At 36.9% G+C, this 21,532-nt stretch overlaps 1 protein-coding gene across 2 annotated transcripts; it reads right to left on the bottom strand.

Moving 5' to 3' along the window:
* Window positions 1–12,202: 12,202 nt before the first annotated feature.
* On the bottom strand, window positions 12,203–19,818 carry LOC103942676 (pleiotropic drug resistance protein 2-like). Of its 2 annotated transcripts, XM_048588790.1 has the most exons (19): window positions 19,285–19,816; window positions 18,834–18,954; window positions 18,361–18,449; window positions 18,083–18,167; window positions 17,715–18,005; window positions 17,543–17,633; window positions 16,541–17,441; window positions 16,302–16,462; window positions 16,055–16,158; window positions 15,782–15,941; window positions 15,498–15,688; window positions 14,961–15,293; window positions 14,586–14,876; window positions 14,415–14,498; window positions 14,179–14,312; window positions 13,867–14,094; window positions 13,597–13,768; window positions 13,254–13,508; window positions 12,204–13,110 (listed from the first exon to the last, which is right to left on the bottom strand). In XM_048588790.1, the coding sequence occupies exons 1-19, from the start codon at window positions 19,635–19,637 to the stop codon at window positions 12,841–12,843; spliced, it is 4,314 nt and encodes a 1,437-aa protein (XP_048444747.1). In that variant the 5' UTR covers window positions 19,638–19,816; the 3' UTR covers window positions 12,204–12,840. The 2 variants fall into 2 exon arrangements, with proteins under 2 accessions (XP_048444745.1, XP_048444747.1); XM_048588788.1 differs by having other exon boundaries at window positions 12,203–13,110; window positions 14,415–14,876; window positions 19,285–19,818.
* Between the last annotated feature and the right edge of the window lie 1,714 nt (window positions 19,819–21,532).

Raw genomic sequence — 21,532 nt, forward strand, 5'->3', positions numbered from 1 at the left:
CAATCTGGCAGCACCCCTGACGATCGCCCAGCGAGCTTGGAGGATACCGAAACAACGCTCCACATCCTTCCTGCACCCCTCTTGACAGCTTGCAAAGTGTTTTTCTTTTGCACTCCGCGGACGTGGCACTGTTTTGACAAATGTTGACCAGCGCGGGTAGATGTCGTCAGCTAGGTAGTATGGCCCGTCGTACATACGTCCATTGACCTCATACGTAACTTTTGGTGCATTTCCTTGCAGGACATCGTTGAACACTGGGGATTGGGCAAGGACGTTAATGTCATTTTGAGCTCCCGGGACCCCGAAAAAGGCGTGCCAAATCCATGTATCAAAAGATGTCACCGCCTCCAGAATGATACTTTTTGCTCCTTTTCTATCCCCGTAAGCGCCTTGCCATGCACTTGGATAGTTTTTCCAAGTCCAGTGCATACAATCAATGCTTCCAATCATCCCAGGAAAGCCACGCATCTCCGCCTTCTTCAACAGCCGCTCCAAGTCCATGTGTGTAGGTTTGCGGAGGTACTCAGCGGTGTAGATAGATTCGATTGCTCTGCAAAACCGCATCAGGAACTCAAGAATGGTTGATTTCCCCATCCTCGTTATCTCATCCACTTGGTCTGCAGATGCTCCATATGCAAACATCCGCAAGGCAGCAGTAATTTTTTGCTCAGGCAGTAGACCCATAGCACCAAAAGCATCTTTTTTTTTGCACAAAATAAGAATCATGGTTGCAAACAGCAATCATGATTTTGTTGAACAAATGTCGTTCCATTCTAAAACGACGTCTAAAGTAAGTATCAGGGAATGCACTATTAGGAACAAAATAATCATCCAAGAGTTCCATACCTCGTCGTTGCCTGCTTCTATCAAGGTTTCCGGAACAGCTGGGCCTGTGAGGCTCTGCCCCTTCTTACTTCGTCATCTCTCATTTGACGCTCCTCATCCTCTTCCCTCTCATTTCTTACCCCCCTGGTGATTGAAGATTGCTTCTGATTCGTTAAACAATTCTTCCTCTTCCTGATTGAATTCCCACATCATCCTTGAGGAAGAAGAAGAAGACATTGAAAGAAAGAAAGAGAAACTATGAATAATGATACAGATTTTTGTGAATAAGGAAGCAGAAACTATGAATAATGATAGAGATCTTGAGAATTTTGGTGTGAGATTTGTGAGGATGGATGGTGGATTATATAGAGGATTCAGAAAGGATTAGGTTGTGCATAATACCACGTGGCATGCCGTCATTCGTTACAAATCTGATGGAAATCTATCCTCAAAGATTGTGAACAGATTATGACACGTGGCATGCCGTCATTCGTTAAAAATCTGATGGAAATCTATCCTCAAAGATTGTGAACCGATTATGACACGTGGCGCGACGTGATTGGTTAATAATCTTATCAGAAATCCATCACCAATAATTGTATTATTTTGTATTATTTAATAATACTTCGGATAATGACACGTGGCGCAACGAGAACGATTAAAAATCTTATCCGATATTACAATTAAAATTATTTTGTATTATTTTATAAATAAAAAAATACTAATATTTTATTGCCTATTGCCAGGGCTATTGAAGTGTAACGGTGGAGATGCAAATTCTATTGCCAGGGCTATTTACTGTTCATTAAGGGCAGTTACTGTTCATTAGGTGGATTGAATAGTGTATTGACAGGGGGGGAGGGCTCCAACGCTGGAGTTGCTCTCAACAAGCTCTCTAAGAGTAGTTCCAGTGTGGGAACCACCCCCCCAGGCAATACACTATGTTATCCACCCTGTGAATAGTAATTGCCCTTAATGAACAGTAACCGCATTTTGTATCTCCACCGTTGCACTTCAATAGCCCTGACAATAGGCAATAAAATATTAGTATTTTTTTATTTATAAAATAATACAAAATAATTTTATTTGTAATTTCAGATAAGATTTTTAATCATTCTCGATGCGCTATGTGTCATTATCCGAAAAGTTATAAAATAATACAAATTAATATTATTTGTAATTTCTGATAAGATTTTTAATCGTTCTCGTTGCACCACATGTCATAAAATCTAAAAAGACAATTATTAGTGATGGATTTCCGATAAGATTTTTAATCGTAGTCGTTGCGCCACGTGTCATTATCCGAAAATACAATTATTGGTGATGAATTTCCGATAAGATTGTTAACCAATATGAAATTGTGGTGTAAGGTAGATGATAATGAGAAGGTATTTATAGAAAAGTAAAAACAATTTTTTTTGGATTTTTATTCATTTTTTACAATTTTTAAATTTTTAATTAATCTCTACCATTGGATTTTAAAAAAAAATTGAATTCCAACACTTCAGATTGTGCCATGTGGCACAACGGTAACATTTCTGAATTTTAAAACTATTTTTTCCTTTTTTTTTAAATTTATAAAGGACAATAATATCAATTGTTGATCTCAGATCCAACGGTTGATATTAAATAAGAATTTTTTATTTTTTTTTACCGTTACAAATCTGACGGTCCACATTTTCTTGCCGTTGAGATCCAACAGATCATGGGAAGCCACATGACTTTCCAATGGTAACAATTTGAAACTGCGTCGCCGGCCCCATTCGTTGAAAACATGCCGGGTGATGCGCCCCCACGTGCGGGTGCAGTGCACACGCCTGACAGAAAAAATATAAAAAAGGGCTAACGTCAACCTTGCGTCAGATAGCCTTCGGGGTCGCAGGCTGGCAATTCGTGACAGGCCTGGTGCTTGGGCCTGCCCTGTCCCTCGGGCTCCCACACTTTGGAGTCAATATGCCAGGCTCTCGAGCCCTGTTTGCTGGCCTGTCCCCCGAGCTCCAGCCAACGCTGGAAGTGCTCTAAGATTAAGGTTATGAAGTTGTCAATCGCCCAAATGATGATGATGGAGTCACAAAAGTCGTCACCAAAGGTGGCCTCCATCTTGGTCAATTTTTTGGTTATAATTAACATAAAATTAAAAATGAGGCTAGATTCTATATAGGATCTAAATTTTGGTTATTTTTTCAAATTTCTCAAAATTTTAGTGTGCACTCGTAAATTCATTGCAATGTTTACTAAAAAAATATTAAAGCAAAAAAGAAAAACACTTAAAACCCAACCACCACCACATAGTATCTCACCTTCTATGCACCACCACACCTAAACCCTAACCCGATGCCCCACACCTCTTTCTCGCACTTCACCCCGAAGAGAAGGCTAATCATAAGGAAGAAAGGGTCTGGGTTGGATTCGTTTTACTTCTAATTTACGATCAAATCAATTATAATATAACAATTTTTGTTCGATTTGGTTTGAACAAAATCTCTAAGGAATATGAATCAAGCGAATCTGATGTTCAATGGTTTGGTTCAGGCAGTTTTAGGCCTAAACTAATCACTTTTTTTCTTATATACTTTTTCAACCTTGTTAGCCAATTACAACAAATAATTTTTGTAATTATTTACACTTTTTTTATTTTCTTGTAAATCATCACTCTAAAATCCAACATGTCATCAAGCTTTAAAGTTTAGTAACTAATATAGCTGCTTCATTAGATATATGGGTCTCATTTGTGTGCCATGTCAATATATTAACAAGGTATTTGACGGAGAGAATACGGAATGACCAAATTGATTTCTGAGACTTATTTTCAGGAACAAAATTGATCAATTTCAAATTCAGAGACCATTTTAATTAGATGGGTCAATTTTGGAGACCATTGTGATAAAAATCCAAAAATGAAATTGTCGTGTTTTATTCAGTAGTCCAGACATGGTTTCAATCTTAAACTATCATGATTTGTCTCAATCGTGCAATGGGCAAACTTGCATTCCCCACCCAATGCCCTCAAATACTTATGTTGTCAATTATTATGCATCCAATATGCAATAAATTAATGGTGGCTATTGGGATCATGCTTCACAATAGTATCAAAATAATCAAACATGGTTTACTTTGTTGGAAGATTTAATTCAAACTAATTAAATTATTTTATGCGAATGGACATTAAGTTTGATGAATTGTGGCTTTTCATTAATAAGGTTGTGGATGTTCAAATAAAGATAAATGATGCAACCTTTGCCTTTTGATTGAAGAGATATAATTATTGACCATTCACGACTATTTTAAAGAGTCACTTCTACATCTAAAGGCGTCATCCTATTGCAGCAAAGTCATACAAGTTCATGTGACCCATAACATACTTAGAGATTAAGTGAGTCTTTTGAGAGAGTTTAACACAATCGTAGTTGATTGGAGCCGGTGTGCTACTATCCTAAGGAGGTGATCGTTGGATCATATGAGACAAGAGTCAATCAACTATGAGTACCGTAATGAAGCATAAATTGTTTTATGGAGAGAAAACCAAGTTCTTCACTCGACCATTATTTTCAAGATTTTCTAATCAAATTTCATGTGCATTAGCATAATGTTTACCATTATGCATTAAACTGTGTTTCTACTTGCATTAATATTTTTCCAACATACCTTTATAGAGAACGCTCATATGCAACATGGTATTGGAGTTGGATCAACATCTTTCTTAGGGCTTCAATATTAATATGGTCATCAATCATCATGCTCTAGTAGTTATGGGTCAATTTAAGTCTTCCAACTGGATATTAATTTTGAGAAAAACTATTATAATTTCTCCACCTTTTAGTCATTAGATTTCTCTTAACAAAAATTATAATTCAACTCTTGTAACTCCGAATTTGATTCTGCTTTCGTCTACGCACTCTGTAATACCTTGTATTTAAATAATAAAAAGTGTATGTATACATATTATTTATATATTACAAAAGTTTTGTATCCCTCTGTAATTGTATTTCCTCTATTTTGGTTTATTGGACAAATATAGCTAACTACTAATAGAATGAGAGGTGGGAATTTTGTTAGTAAAGCTAGTTTGATATTTTCTCACAAAGGGCCGAGAGTTTGAGGTGGGACTAATTGAGTAGTTCTGTCTTGTTATTTTATCCAAAGGATAAGGTGGAAGTTGGTAATTAATAGAAGCTAATAATTAGGGTGAAGAGGTGTAGTGGCGGATGCATTGAGGGGCAATAGGGGTCAGCTGACCCCCTGAACTTCAGTGAACGTCTATAGATACCTTAGGTGCTGACCCTCCAAACTTCAGTGAATGTCCATGGATACCTTGGGTGCTGCCATTTTGAAGATTAAAGTTGGCTTCATACATGCCCTCCAACTAACTTTAGGCCTACCAAGACTCGGTGAATGCCCATGGATACTTTGGGTGCTGCCCCTTGCATACATTAATAAGTGTGCAATATGCCTTTCCAAATGACTTTAGGCCTACCAAGACTCATTGAATTGGCTATATGCATGATATTTCTGGTAAAAAAAAATTTAGCGCGTGCTATTCTTACTGACCCCTCTAACATTATTTCTTGGATCTGCCATTGAAAAGGTGGAGTTTATAGCATGTATATGTTAGTCTATTAACATGCATGAGGCAATGTTTGTGGTATGAGGAGTTTTTACTCATCAATCTAAAGGAATCTTAATTATTTGGGCAATATTCTCACTCCAATGCAAATCTATCAAGCTTACCTTGAGATAAACCTTTACGTGGCCTTTGATGCTTGCATCCATCTTGCATGATATTCATTTATTCATAATTAACCTGACATTTGTTGCTTTGCCCCTTGAATACTTATCATTCTTAATGATGAGGACAACACTTGTTGCCTTGTTATTAGAACACATTTTATGGTGATGATTAGCACAATACTTGGTTTCTTTCTATTGGCACACTTGGAAGCTTTCTCCTCAAGCTAGATGGAAAGGAAGAGGTTATTCAATCTTTATAAAGGAAGGAGCAAGAACCAATAGATAGGGCATGAAGAGAAGAGGGAGGAAGAACAAGAAGAAAAGAAGAAGAAAAAAAAGAAAAAAAAGAGAACAACTTCAAATAGAAAGCCATTCTCCTTTTTATATTACCTTCTTTCTTTTACATGTTGTTAAGGCTTTAAACCATCTTTCATTGTATTTGTAGGTTACTCATATATAGTGAAATACAATGAAATCAAACCTCAATGGAGATCATTGCCATGAGAAGCACTTCCACCAAACCATCAAAATCTTCATTTATTTGTACGTCAATTTGAACAGTTGATTTGTAATTTGAACAGCTGATGTTCGGTTGAGCTAGCCTTCTCGGCCAACCTCTTTGCATGGCCAACATCTCCGAAGGGCAAAGGGAAGTGGCAAAGGAAGAAAAAGAACAAGAGGGAGGAAATGAAATTGAAAACAACAAAAAGGAGGAAATGGTAATTTATTGTTTATCAATTATGTTGTTGTTAAAGATTATTTCTTTGTTGTTTATTTATGATTATATTACTCTTGTTACTAAGTAATTTGATTTATGTTGAAGCTTGCAGGCTTGTTAGATAAAATGAGTATTGATATCTATGTGAACATGGCATATACATAAGCCTTTATGCAAAGCAAGAAAAAGAGTTATGTTGTGTCAAGTGCTCACTTATGTAAAGTGTTTAAGTTGTGAGGATATTCAAGGGCTGAAGTTTGCCTTGAATATAAAAAAAATGAACCTTGTATACGTCAGGCGTCGGGGGAAGTGCATATATGATAAAGTGAAAACTGAGAATTTAATTCTAAAAATTGGGCTTAAGGGATGAATGGGAGTTAACTCATATTTTAAGGTATTCATAGCCAAGTGGTATAAGCATGGTATAGGACGTGCAGGCTTGGATGTCTTAGGTATGTGTTAGCGGGATTAGAAGGGAGTGAGTACATTCATCCATCCCATTTGCATATATTTTATGTATTTGCAAGAATTGTTACAATTTATCATTATTTAATTGGTAGTTCTTGCTGTGAATTAATTTGTACACTGTTTTATTCTGATGTGTATTCGATAAATTTTATGTAAGATTTTGTTACGTGATGACACACCCCGATCCGGAATGTCCGCTAGACTCCGAATCGAGTTGTGATGGTCGATATCACGAAGGTGACGAAGCCATAAAGTGTAGTGAAGTGAAAAATGTGAATAAATTTAAATCTAAAAGTGCCTAAATATAAGAGTGTGCATGTGAGCGGGAATGAACCCATTTCACACATGATGTCAGAGCATTGTGGTTTGTTTGCAAGTGACACATACGAGAGAGAGAAATAAGTGAGCTCAGGGCTCTGCCCCTCGTCTCTAGTCGTGCACTTGGGTGGTGATGACGGAATCGAGATGCTCGTCAGAGTGGGCAAGGGTGATTGGTGTCGACGTTTGCAGAGAAGAGAAAGTGAGAGGGCGAGATAGAGCCGAGAGAGTGAGAGAGAGTCCAAATGTGGAGGAGAAGGTGCCACGAGGCAAGAGAGGAGAGGAGAGCCAGAAAATTAATAAAATATTAAAATTATCCCACCAAAATTACTAAAATAATAAAATACCCTAAATTCAAATTTCATAACACACTGTCAAATTTCGTAGTTCCGTAAAGTCTTCATCGTAGCTTCAAAATTTGATTCCGCTTGCGCCTACGCTTTCGTATCATCGAGCACTTTGAGAATATGGTAAAATAGTAGCTCGTACGTGTTACAAATTGACAGTCAATGAAAGTCAATAATCTCTCCTCAAGGGGCATTTCTGTCAATTCACTCCTCTAAAATTTATAAAATTGTAAAATTAGGGATGGGTTGTTACATGTGATGCATGTGTAATCGTATAATTTTATTTTATTTTTCACCATATCTTGGTTGTAGAATTTATTTATATAACTAAGATATGACTCACATCCTAACTCGTAAATGGTCTTTATTCATGGGTTGGGGCATGAAAAATGGTATCAGAGCTTAGGACGAGATACCCTAAGATAGTACCTGTGGTGTTTACCATATTTGTCAAATAGCCTTTTATTTTACATTCCCTAGTTATGATTTCAAAAATATTATGTTGGAGTAAGTTGGGATTTGTCTTACGCCTTGATGGGTGTTTTCTTGTGAGCTAGATTGTGCTTTTGGACTCATATTATTGCACTGCAAAGATAATGACATGGTGGTCCATGTCTTTCGGAATTTGAGTTTTGTTTAAGAAAAAATGCTGAGTTTTTCAACGATGCTCATTTATTTCAATATACTTACTTGTGTAATGGTTTTGTAAAATGGTAATTTGACTACTTGCTGTTTAACACTTGCAATTTGTTTGCAGGAATATATTTTCTTTAGTAAATGTTTGTAAATTTTGATGGTGAAACGAATTTGGATGTAATTCATTCTTACTCACAAAAGAAAAACAAAAAAAAAGGGCCATTTGTGAAGTGAAATTCTCATTCCTACACGAGTTGGTAATGTCAATAATAAATCTCATTCCTACATAGCTTTTGGCTATGTGATGAGTTATAAAATTTTAAATGACATGGGGTGAGAATATAGGAATCCAATTAGTAAGGTGATTGGTGAGTTACATTACCGATTTGTATAACCATCAATTTTCCTACACTGATTTCATTATTAAGTGATTTTCAATTAAAATACTAATTTCGTTTTCCTATCAGGTTCACTATAGAGGTGTTTTGCTAGAGTTGGAAGGCCTAAATTGGAGAATTGCAATCCACTTTATATGGAAAGGTAGTCTCCATGCAACCGCTCTAACTAAATACTTTCTTAATGTTTTCAAACTATTACTATTTGTTATATATTTTACTACGTCTTTGAGAATTGTTTACCTTATTAATACAACAATTAAATTTTACAAATTTCGAGGACAAAATTTATTTTAAGGAAGGTAGATTGTAATATCCCGTATTTAAAAAAAAAGTATATGTATCGTATTATTTCTATATTACAAAAGTTTTGTATCTCTCTGTAATTGTATTTCCTTTATTTTGGTTTATTGGACAAATATACCTAATTACTAATAGAATGAGAGGTGGGAATTTTGTTAGTAGAGTTAATTTGATATTTTCTCACAAAGGACCAAGAGTTTGAGGTGGGACTAATTGAGTAGTTTTGTCTTGTTATTTTATCCAAGGGATAAGGTGGAAGTTGGTAATTAATAGAAGCTAATAATTAGGGTGAAGAGGTGGAGTCTATAGCATGTGTATGTTAGTCTGTTAGCATGCATGAATCAATGTTTGTGGTATTAGAAGTGCTTACTCATCAATCTAAAGGAATCTTAATCATTTGGGCAATATTCTCACTCCAATGCAACTCTATTAAGCTTACTTTGAGATAAACCTTTACGTGGCCTTTGATGCTTGCATCCATCTTGCATGATATTCATTTGTTCATAATTAACTTGAAACTTGTTGCTTTGCCGCTTGAACACTTATCATTCTTAACGATTAGGACAACACTTGTTGCCTTGTTATTGGAACACATTTTATGGTGATGGTTAGCACAATACTTGGTTTCTTTCTATTGGCACACTTGGAAGCTTTCTCCTCAAACTAGATGGGAAGGAAGAGGTTATTCAATCTTTATAAAGGAAGGAGCATGAACCAACGGAAAGGACATGAAGAGAAGGGAGAGGAAGAAGAAGAAGAAAAGAAAAGAAAAAAGAGAACATCTTTAAATAGAAAGCCATTCTCCCTTTTATATTACCTTCTTTCTTTTACATGTTGTTAAGGCTTTAAGCCATCTTTCATTGTATTTGTAAGTTCCTCATATGTAGTGAAATACAATGAAATCAAACCCAGTAAATGTAGTCGATTTGGTGAACCACTTAAATATTTTATTGTTTATGCATTTACAATTGGAGATCATTGCCATGAGAAACACTTCCACCAAAGCATTGAAAATCTCCATTTATTTCCCCTGTACAGTAAGTGAGAGACAAATCCCAAAAAATGCATGAGAGCTTACCCAACAAATCTCTCCACTGAACTCACCATCATTTTCATCTATCAAAAGAAAGATATCCAAAAACAAGAAATTCATCCCGCCTATTTTTCAGACCAAAACACCATCATCCGTAGCTTATATCAAAGTACTTCCTTAATAAAGGTTGTTCGTCTATTTCTCTATCATGATATATTTAATAAAGGTTGTTCGTCTATTTCTCTATCATGATATATCCAAATTTTAGGAAATTCCAACAATAAGATCGTCTCATATGTTTGAAATAGCAACGCAGTCTCCAATCCCGCAAAAATGGACAATCATGTAATGAGTACCAAAACCCCATTTTCCGTCGCTCAGATCGAAGTACTTCCTTCACAAGAGTTGTTCATATTCCTCTCAACCATAACATGAAAATCTTTAAGGGAAGGGATCCCCAATTTTTTTTTTATTTATAAAAATGGGGATTAGTTGTGGGGTCCACACTACATCGAACTTTAAAGATCTGAACCGTCTATTTTTCAAGTTGCACCTCATAGATCATCCTTGCAAAATATTAGCTAAATCGGAAATGTTTAAGACATCTATTTAGGTTCAAAGAAATTAACGAATACTTTGTTATATAAGAAACAATGAAATTTTATCTTGATAATTAAATAGGTAATGGTTTCGGATTGAATTGAATTTTTGCAAGGATGATCTATGAATTAAGACTTACAAAATAGACGGTTCAGATTGTTAAAGTTTGATGCAGAGTGAGTCCCACACCTAATCCCCATTTTTGGAAAAACAAATGGGGATCCCTTTACATAAGGGGGTTGACCATAACATATCCAAATAGAAAAATCCAATAGTCGATTCATTCCAGATCCTTGAAATACTATTACAGACTTGAAAATCCGTAGAAAACCCTGAAATCATGTTTAGAGCTTCAAAACTCCAACTTCCTTAGCTCAAACAGAGACACTTCATTCATAACAGTTGTTCCTTATCATCTCTTCTATGACATATCCAAAAGCCACGACAATCCTATATATGTACTGATTTGTACGCCAGTTCGAATAGCTAATGTTTGGTTGAGCTAGCCTTCTTGGCCAACCTCTTTGTATGGCCAACATCTCCGAAGAGCAAGGGGACGTGGCGAAGGAAGAAAGATAACAAGAGGGAGGAAATGAAATTGAAAACAATAAAAAGGAGGAAATGGTAATGTATTGTTTATCATTTATGTTGCTATTAAAGATTATTACTTTGTTGTTTATTTATGATTATATTACTCTTGTTACTAAGTAATTTGATTTATGTTGAAACTTGCAGGCTTGTTAGATAAAATGTGAGTATTGATATATATGTGAACATGACATATACATAAGCATTCATGCAAAGTAAGAAAAAGAGTTGTGTTGTGTCAAGTGCTCACTTATGTAAGGTGTTTAAGTTGTGAGTATATTCAAGGGCTGAAGTTTCCCTTTAATATAAAATAATGAACCTTGTATACGTCAGGTGTTAGGAGAAAGACTTAAGTAGACAACCAGTTGGTTATAAATTAATAAAATCTTGTATATGTTAGGCGTCAGGGGAAGGCTTGAATATACAATTAGGCATTGGGGGAAGTGCATAACAAAGTGAAATTTGAGAATTTAATTCTAAAAATTGAGCTTAAGGGATGAACGGGAATTAACTCATATTCTAAGGTATTCAGAGCCAAGTAGTTGGTATAAGCATGGTATGAGATGTGCAGGTTTGGATGTCTTAGGTATGTGTTAGCGGGATTAGAAAGGAGTGAGTACATTCATCCATCCCATTTGCATATATTTTGTGTATTTGCAAGAATGGTTACAATCTAATCATTATTTAATTGGTAGTTCTGTTATGAATTAATTTGTACACTATTTTATTCTGATACGTATTCGATAAATTTTTATGTGATATGTGTAATCGCTATAATTTAATTTTATTTTCCACTATATCTTGGTTGTAGAATTTATTTCTATAGTTAAGATAGGCATTGCTTACCCTCTTGAAAATTCATTGGTGCGAGAATTTGATGTGCCTACCCACAATCGAGGCTCTGCAACGTAAAATATCGTGGATGTCACCTTCCGCAGAAAAGATGCACCAAGCTCTCAGGCCCCAATGGCTCAAGGTTTCTAACTTTCAGTTCTCCAGAAAACATGTTCCAGATATGAGGGGTATATTTTTTCCCCTAGCCTTTTCTTGTTATCAAAATATCTTTATATTTTTTACTTCAGTTAAATACAGGCTTCTTGTTATATTCATCTGGTGATGATTTGAAAAGCGAATTTCTGAACAAGTTCACTACTGGCACTTAGTCACACTCTACTAATTTCTGAACAAGTTTCATATCATGAATACATTTTGATTCGTCTGCATAGCGATTTAATTTCTCAAACTTTAGAGCGAACCATCAAGATGAACTCCTATATTCTGATAGCACGGTGTGTTTTATGTACTCTAAGATCATATGATTTGTGCCTAATCTCATTTAGTAATCATATTCCTTTTGTTTCAATAAAAGCCATCATTATTTTGTCTTTTCAAGCATGGTAAACTTGAATTTGATGCTTGGCTTATTTTGTATACTGCTTGCAGTAATAGACGTAGTTCGTATGACTTTTCTTGTCGTTGAAGTTTTCACGGCTTTTGGTTTCAGGATGTAATCAGCATTGGCTGCCTGCTGAAGTCTCGTCACTGGATGCTGTTTCAATTTATCGTCAGATGGGCTAGAATCTTGCAACTCCGTTCGCTCAATGTAACACGTGCTGGAAAGATTTGTGCTACACACTGTCATGTGTTTTGAGAAGTTGATGATCATACTCCATTCCACACAGTTTTTACATCCAAGCTTCCAGAGAAAAATTGATTGTAAACACACACACGCATTGATCTGTCTTATCTGTAGAGTTAAACACACACACGCATCGATCTGTCTAGCCAAAGATCACTACTTTGGCCTAGGATTGCGAATGAAACATGCACACATCGATCTGTCTTATCTGTAATCTGTTCTTTGAAAGCACATGGAAAATTCTATCTCTTTTGGAAGTTAAGAAACCTGATGCCGTAGGCAAAGATGAAGAAGAAGAGGAGCACCCAACCAAGATGTGCAAAGACTACTGCTACAAGGAAATCATAGTCATATCCCAAGTACTCCTTAAGGAATGCATCCACCGGCTTTGGCGCTGAGCCAGGAATTTCGAGTAATGTCTTCTTATCCCCGAGTTGAGATGTGAAAACGCCATAGATTGTCCAAGCAACCGGGGAACACCAGTAGTACCACCTCCACCATATCGGGATTAGCTGAGACAATAACAGTAGAGCATGAGTTACTTTGGTCACTGCGTTATACTAGCTTCTAATTATATTTTCGTTTGCTTTTCAGATTGCATTCTCATATCTTATCTACTTTCGTGTGCTAATGAAGATTAATTGTGATTACATACCGGCCTGGGAATGAGGAAGCCCGAAAATAAATTCCAGAAGCTGATGAAGAATGCCATAACAACGGCAGCAATCTGACTGCCGGGAGTCAGTGCAACGACCATCATCCCGTACATAGAGAAGTACGTGAAGCACATGAATATGAAGTAGTAAAAGTACAAGAACTTCTCGACCTTCCAGTGGTAACCGATCATGGAATAGAGTAGAAGAGAATAGATGAAGGTTTGTATTGCAACATAAATTGTTTCTATAGCCACCTGCAGCACCAAAGAGAAGAAAATGACCATTTACGTTTCTAGAGAAGAAAATGCGAGATAGATAGATAAATATGGTCATATCGATTACCTGAGAAAATGCATATGGCAACTCGGAATACATTCCTGCTGCTCTTTCCCGATAAAATACTGTTCTCTCAATTGCCACAACAGTTTGCACCGAAGAAGCGTTGGAGGCTCCAAGGAAAAGAACAGCAGAATATGTAGCTCCCAATAGATTAATCAGGTCTTGTTGTTTGTGTCTGCAGAAAATAGAATATGGCATTTAGCTTCATCTCAAATTCCATGCATTACGTAAGCAATGTAGCTTGTTTAAAGGAACGTTCAAGTTTGAACATACATCTGGCTTCCTTTGCCCCAAAAGATTACGCCGAATAAGATACCGATAACAATTGTCATGAAAAACCTGATTGCATTGTACTGCGAATTCCTCCAGTAAGACCAGTGTTGTTTCCAGAAACAAGCCTTGCACTGAGTTATGAAGCTTTGCGAGTACTTGGTCGGGAAGTGAAGATCCTTGGAACCTGGTTGCGGAGTGCTTAGCTCCTTGATGAGCTCCTGATTCTTCCTGAAAAGTTGGGAAAATAAGACAAAACCAGGACACATGTAACGGGAAAGAGGTTGAGAGAAGAAGATGCAGTACATTACTTACTGATAGAGTTCGGAATTGGCATAAACTTCTGAGAAATCAAGGTTAAGTTGTGCCTCAACCGCAGTGGAGCTGATCTCTAGCATCCATGTCGCAGGATTGTAACCCTCTTTTATTTTCTGAACCCCTTCAATAGCCTACAAGAAGTTTTCGATATCAGTTATCTAATAGCCTTATCTAATAGCCTAATTTTCAGAAAGTTTCTTCGAATTTGAGTCATGAGTACCACAAAAACTCACCTCAAAATATTCCACAAGTTTATGAGAATTACTACCTAGTGGTCCTGCATAAATAACACTTCCTCCTCTTTTCATCAAAAGTAGCTGCAAACGAAAAGATACAATGTCAAAGTTGACAAAGTTAGAAACCATTACAAGTGACAATCGAGTCCAAAGACGAAAGATATATACCTCATCAAAGGATTCAAAAATATCAATGCTTGGTTGGTGGATTGTGCACACTACAGTTCGACCAGTATCTACCGTGTTCCTTACAGTGCGCATCACAATTGCAGCAGCTCTAGCATCAAGCCCTGATGTGGGTTCATCCATAAAGATAATGGAAGGATTAGCAACCAATTCTACAGCTATTGTGAGCCTCTTTCTCTGTTCAGTCGAAAGACCATCTACTCCTGGAAGTCCGACTAAAGCATCCCTCAACGGGTTAAGTTCAATGAGTTCCATCACTTCTTCAACAAACATCTACAAGATAAATGAAATTTATTGTCATCTATGATGCTTCGTACATGATTTTAAAATTTTTCCATAGGATAGTCATTATAGTACCTTTCGTGTTTCCTTCTTTACATCTGAAGCAAGACGCAACCATGAAGAATATAAAAGAGATTCGTAGACAGTCACATAGGGGGAATGGATGTCATTTTGTTCACAATAACCGCTAACTCGAGCAAATGTAGCTTGGTTCTTTGGGTACCCAGAAATGCTTATACTTCCCTCAATGTACCCGCCAGTCTTCCTTCCGGATAAGAGATCCATCAAGGTTGTCTTCCCAGCACCGCTGACCCCTACTAATGCGGTAAGAACACCAGGCCGGAAAGTGCCACTGACATCTCGTAGCAGTTGCAGTCTGGTCTCTTCAACCCCTTGACTCTTCATTTCCTGGTGTTATGGGGAAAAAAAGCTTGACTTAATACATATTCTTGTTTCTAATCTGATACAAATTTATGTGATTTCTAAAAATTCTGGTTGAAATATCAGGTGGTCAGCGATCTGTTTAGTTTCGTTAGAATTCACATTTACCATCAATTTGACTGAATAGAAATTGGAAGAAATTTTCATGGTGAACAGGACAAATGGACTTACGGCAGGCATGTCCACGTAGTAATTCACATGGTTAAAAGCAAGTGAAAGCGGCTGGAAGGGCAACATCATTCCTCTTCTAGCTTCATTGTTTGAAGAACTGATACCTGCTGAATTATCAGTACCTGTCAACTGTTTCTTCGTTTTTCTTTCAGAGTTTTCATGCGCGATCACAGCTTTAGAATCAATGAGTGCTGAAATTGAGTTCACGAAAACAACAATGAGTACAGGGCTCCTCATTTATTCAAGTCAAGGAACCAAATTACTACTGTGAAATAGTGACTTACGCTTTAAAAATGTCAGCGCTGCAATGAAACCAATGTTAAAAAGAAGAGAATATCCAAGAAGTGCTCCAATGCAAATCCAGTACCAGTATTCATCTACAAACAGTCCTCTTTCCTTAAGGAGGGTCTTTCCGACTGTCGGTTGGCTAGAACCATTTATGGGCTGGGACCGAGAAAACAACATATATGAAAATAGCACAAAGTATATGAACTTAATGAAGTTTAGAAAGAAAGTAAAAAATTTCCCATTTTCTTCTAGGCAATAGGATAACTTACAGTGCTCCATCTTTTGTCCAGAAACTCATTGATAGCGATGGCGTTTTGACCATACATCATAGGAGAAATATAGTAGCCCCAAATCATCCATGGTTTGATGTCATCTGCACAAACACAAACCGTTACTGTTGAGTTGTGAAAATATGATCAAAATTTGGAAGATTCCTGGTACAGAATGATACATATGCAGCAGTATACGTCAAAACCATAAAAACCACAACCCGAAAAGAGAAGGATTAATACTTACTTTTGGAAACTACGAAACCTCCTAGCACAAAGACCATTAGCAAGGTAAAGGTGCCAATTGTGCTTGCAACTATTTCTGTTCTTCCGACAGCTGCAAGGAAACGGAAGAGGGAGAGGGCCATCTGATGCACTCCGAACAAGGCCAAGAATTGTTTGAAAAACCTGCATGGTCAACCTATAAGCAAACTTTATAAACGAATGGAACCAAAACTAGATAAATTAGCAGTTTAGCGTACTGACCTACTCGCAGCAGGTGCAAAACCAATTGTGTAATACGTAAGAATAATCCAAATGGCTGATTCCATCAGTGATATGGGAATTCTGAGGAGCCAAATGGGCAAGCCAAAAGCCCATCCTGGATAGAACAAGGCATCCCTCTGTTTAAAGAACACAGGAAGCCTCATAACTGTCATTGCAAGCTCTGCCATCCCGTTGAACATGACATTGATGAGACTGAAAAACAGTGCTCCCCAAAACTTTGGTGCATCTTCTAAATGACCCGCTTTCATTTGCGTTCTTAGGAACACAGTGAATGCGATCGTAGCCATGATTGTTAACTGCACGGTTTTGAAAATATACACGAATGAATTGCGCTTCATCAGCAGCCATTCCCTTGAGAAGCAGGCCTTCAAGAGTTCCCAGTTGGAGATTCCGTACTTTTGTCTCACCAAAGCAGCACGATGTACATTCGATCTGTCATAAGGAACTCTCAGATCTTCAGAAATCTTTTGGAAAATGTGGAAGGATTTGAAGGCCTGAGCAAACTCAGCTACGGGGATATATCTGTAAGGTTGATTCTTTCTAAACCAGTATTGTTCTTGGTCCTTCTTGGAAGTTACTTCTTGCAGAAAGTCGGCAACACCTTTCCTTTGTGGGCATTTGAAGCCCATATGTTCGAAAAATTCGAGAACATTCTCGCGAGAACCTTGGTAAACAATTTGACCCTCTGAAAGTAGAATAATGTCATCGAAAAGGTCAAATGTCTCGGGCGCGGGCTGCAGAAGAGAAATGACCGTCGTGAGGTCCATGATATGAACCATCTGCTTCATGTACTTTATTATCTGAAATGTGGTGGAGCTGTCCAAGCCTGTTGATATTTCATCCATGAAAAATGCTCTAGCTGGCCCAACTAACATTTCCCCTGCATCCGGTGTAAAAGGTGATTTGATTAATCCTCACTACAACCAACAAAAGTATTCCTTTTAAGTTCTAACAGTAATTTTGTATACAATTAACAAATACCGGTAGTGACACGCTTCTTTTGCCCTCCAGAGATGCCCCGTTTCATGTCATTGCCCACCATAATATCCGCACAAATATCCAATCCAAGTATCTGTTCAAGAATTAGAAGATATTATGAATTTAGAACAGCAGTTGAAAAGTTTTTGGTTTCTTGTGAGGGTAAAAAATTAACCTTGAGAAAATAATCTGTGATCAAACTTGTTTTCTGGCCAGCCACTGCTGTGGCTTTCATGAATGCGTCGATCTCAGGATCTGGTTTTATACCTTCTGCTTTCTCGTGCCTTGATGCCTCTACCAACATTTCGTACCTGGTTCCAACTCCAAGGCAGCGTCCAGAGAAATCCAAAGTCTCACGAACTGTCATCTCACCGTAGTGAAGATCATGCTGGCTAATATAAGCACTAGTTCTCTGAGGAACAAATTCAGACAACTCATGGCCACAATAGGTGACTTTCCCAGTTACCTGTTCACAAAATACCAGTTAGCGGGACTGAATTTGTAGACACACACACACACAACCAGAGGGAGAGGAAGGCAGACCCTTAAATCATCATCAAGCTGCCCAGTAAGTGCCTTCAAGAATGTTGTTTTTCCGGAGGCAGGCGGTCCAAGAAGTAGACACATTCTGAAAAGAAAAAAAAAATCCACATTCATTTAAAAAGGAACTTAGAAACCAAATTAACAACAAGAAGTTCTTATAGCCAATGCTAGTCTAAGCATACCAATTGTAGCATACAGTTTTTCTTGGCATATAGAATATAAATACTGCATCTTTTTCTTTTCTTGCATAACAGATATGTAGAATTTAGTGAATATACCTTGATGGTCTCACTATTCCACTAACATCTTGAAGTATCTTGACTACCCTTTTCTTTGAAGGAGAGAGCCCAACCAGTCCAAGAACCCCCTATACAAATCGAAATTAACGAGAAAAGGAAACAAGCTTTTATGCAGCTAGAAACATAAGCGATAAGGATGAACATGAAACTACTAATCTTCAATTTGAATTCATATCCGTCATTTGGAAATTTCGACCCAGTTATACTAGAATACAATCACTGGCACTCTGAAAAAAGTCATCTTGCATTTGCCACCAAGTGAAATGAATAAAGGCTAAAGGAGGGCAGATTCCGGGGAATGATGATTTTGGGGTACAAATAACAATTTTCTTATTTTACTCTTACATATAATTTCAATCTTGCAAATGACCCTTGATGAAATTCTACGATTCATTCAATGCAGAGGAAAGTTGATCCCTTATAATAAGGAAAATTGCTGAAGAATGTGATACCTCAATTGCATTTAAGGTGGAATTGATCAGAGTTGGAAGTGCCCTGGTCCCAACATATGCATCTCCCTCCACTGATAGGTGCTCAAATCTCACTTCAATCTTAGGAACCTCAATTCCCACCCTATTTCCCAAACGTACAATTTAGTCAAAATTAGTCAACAAGTCACTAATCAAACCACTTATTGAGATCAAATTAAAAATATATGTAAAAAATATTTAAAGATTGAAGCTGGACTTCCTAACAAGCCTAGGCCTAAACGAGTTGGTAGAGCAGCGTTCTCGCAACCTCTATACGTACCCAAGTTTGAACTTCCCTTTCCGAAGTTTAGTTTATATTAAATTAGAACATGGCTCGAATAAAAAAAAAGTTGAACTTCAGTATGTTTTCTTTCATTGCCTCACCATCCAAAACCCAAGGTTCAAAACATTGCAGACAAGAAGAGACACTAACCTGTCAGTTCTGTCTCTAAGCCTCTTAAGGAACTTCTCATTATCTTCCTCAACAATGTTTAATATGCTGTCCATCAACTGCTTCTTATCTTCTGTCTTAAGCTCAGTAATATCAACCTCACCATACTCCACCCTACCATTGCTCAACACCTTCCTGAACATCCCCTTCCGCAGCCTATCATACGTTGGTAGCCGCTCGATCGCCGCCCACCTAAGCTCCTCCTCCTCTTCGGCGGCCCTGCTCTTCTGGAACACGTCTGGCTGCTCATTCCACATATCTTTTATGCTTATTGACCGCCAACTCATGCTACTTGCAGACCGCACCAGGCCATCTCCGGCCAAAGCTCCCGCCATTTGTAAACTTTCCGGTCACTAGAAATTCAAGATAACTAAGCACTTATGAATTGAAAAGAATACCAACCATGCACACACAATGCATGTATTTAACAATTTGTTTACTTGTTGCACAAGGTACCGCGATGAAATGTGATGAGGTCTGCTAATATAAGGGTGTTTGAGACTACATACATATATAAGAAATAGTCAGATAAGAGATCTAGAAGGCGTGCGGATATGGAAGAAGGATCTTACATTGCAGACGATAAAGTAAGAATTGGAGCCTTTTTTTATATTTGTTTAAGTCAAAATTAGAGAGTTGGAAGACCGTGCTAATTAACTATTTGGTATTTCAAGTGATATTGGTTGCCATGGAATAGCATATGCTACTTTTTTCCCTAATGGGAATATTGTGCTTTTACTTTAACAAAGAATAGTTAATATTATATGGACTTCATAGATGATATGCGTGAAGATAAGGCAAAGCAATCTATTCTTCTACTTTATTTAGTTTCTTTTCGGTTATATCATTTTCTATCTCCAAGGAATTCTAATCAGCTCTACTAGTAAAAGAGGGAGAGAGAGAGCTGTTGAGTGTCGCATCGGGGAATTAAGGTTTTTGTATGTGCTTATACCGATTTGGGCAACTCTTGATATTGGTTAATTAGTTTAAGAGAAAATTGTAGCGATGCTCTTTCAACTTTAATCAAATGAGAGTAATGGTCCCTCAACTAAAAATTCATTACCATTGGTCCCTCAACTCATCAAAATCTGTAACTATGGTCATTTTAGTCAATTTCGTCAAAATTTTGTCAAAATAAGTTATATTGGAAGAACCATTGTTACAATTGGGGTCTCTCAACTCATCAAAACATGTAGCTATAATCCTTTTCGTCAACTTCGTCAGAATTTTGTCAAAATGAGTTATGTTGGAAGGACCATTGTTACAATTGGGTTAAAGTTGAGGGATCATTGCTTCAATTGAGTTAAAGTTAATGGAAGTTAAGTTACCTCCAAATTGTCAATTGGTTTTATGATGTAAAATGGTTGTTTTCTATTATTATTATTAGGGAAATTTTACATTTAACCTCTTTTTACACCTAATTTTAATTTTAAATGTTAATTGTCTATGTTATTCTATTGCATAATTACTATTAAGTACAAAATGAAATTAATAATAAAACTCAAAATTTTCAATAAACACAAACACTATAATTAAACCCTACGATCACTCTTTGTTTATCCTACGTTTATTCTGGCTAAAACTCTAATAGCTCTCATAGAGAAAATTAAGTTTTTTTTATTGATGGATGGTTATTTTGAAGTTTTGAATTCTCAAACCAAGATATGACCCAATTTGTGAATTTTTTTATTCGTTTGATTTAAATTTTTTAGAGTGTAGAAGTTACTTTACTGTATTTTTTTTCAACAAATACAACGAAAGCATCCTACCTTCCGGCTAAAACAAACAACGAAAGCATATGTTTACTCCTTAGATTTTGTTGATAGCCTTTGGCTTAATTGCCATGACACAAAAAAAAATTATGAAATATGCAGCGGCGACTATATGCGCGGACTGCATATGGAAAAGGAAGAAGAAGGTTGTTTTCTTGTTAAACTGAATCAGCCAAAACGCTTCGTTTGAGCCCAATACAATTAAAATGAACATGTGAGCCCACTTCCCATTTTAATATTTTATATAAGACACCCTAATCAATAATCCCAATGCCCAATCCCTTTTTCGTCTCTCCCCAGTTTCTTTTTTCATTCTAAACTTCTAACCCCATCTGACCAAGCCACCACTTGTCCACCTCTCTCCTCTCAACCACCACTTCATTTCTTAATTTTATTCTTGTTATTTTAATAGTGTCCTAATTTCTAAATTTAAATAAGTTTTCTAATTTTAGTCCAAA

Source organism: the organism of the source record quoted next, unplaced genomic scaffold (genome assembly GCF_019419815.1).
Source record: "Pyrus x bretschneideri cultivar Hongxiangsu unplaced genomic scaffold, Pyrus_bretschneideri_v1 Contig29, whole genome shotgun sequence".
NCBI classification, from domain to species: domain Eukaryota; kingdom Viridiplantae; phylum Streptophyta; class Magnoliopsida; order Rosales; family Rosaceae; genus Pyrus; species Pyrus x bretschneideri.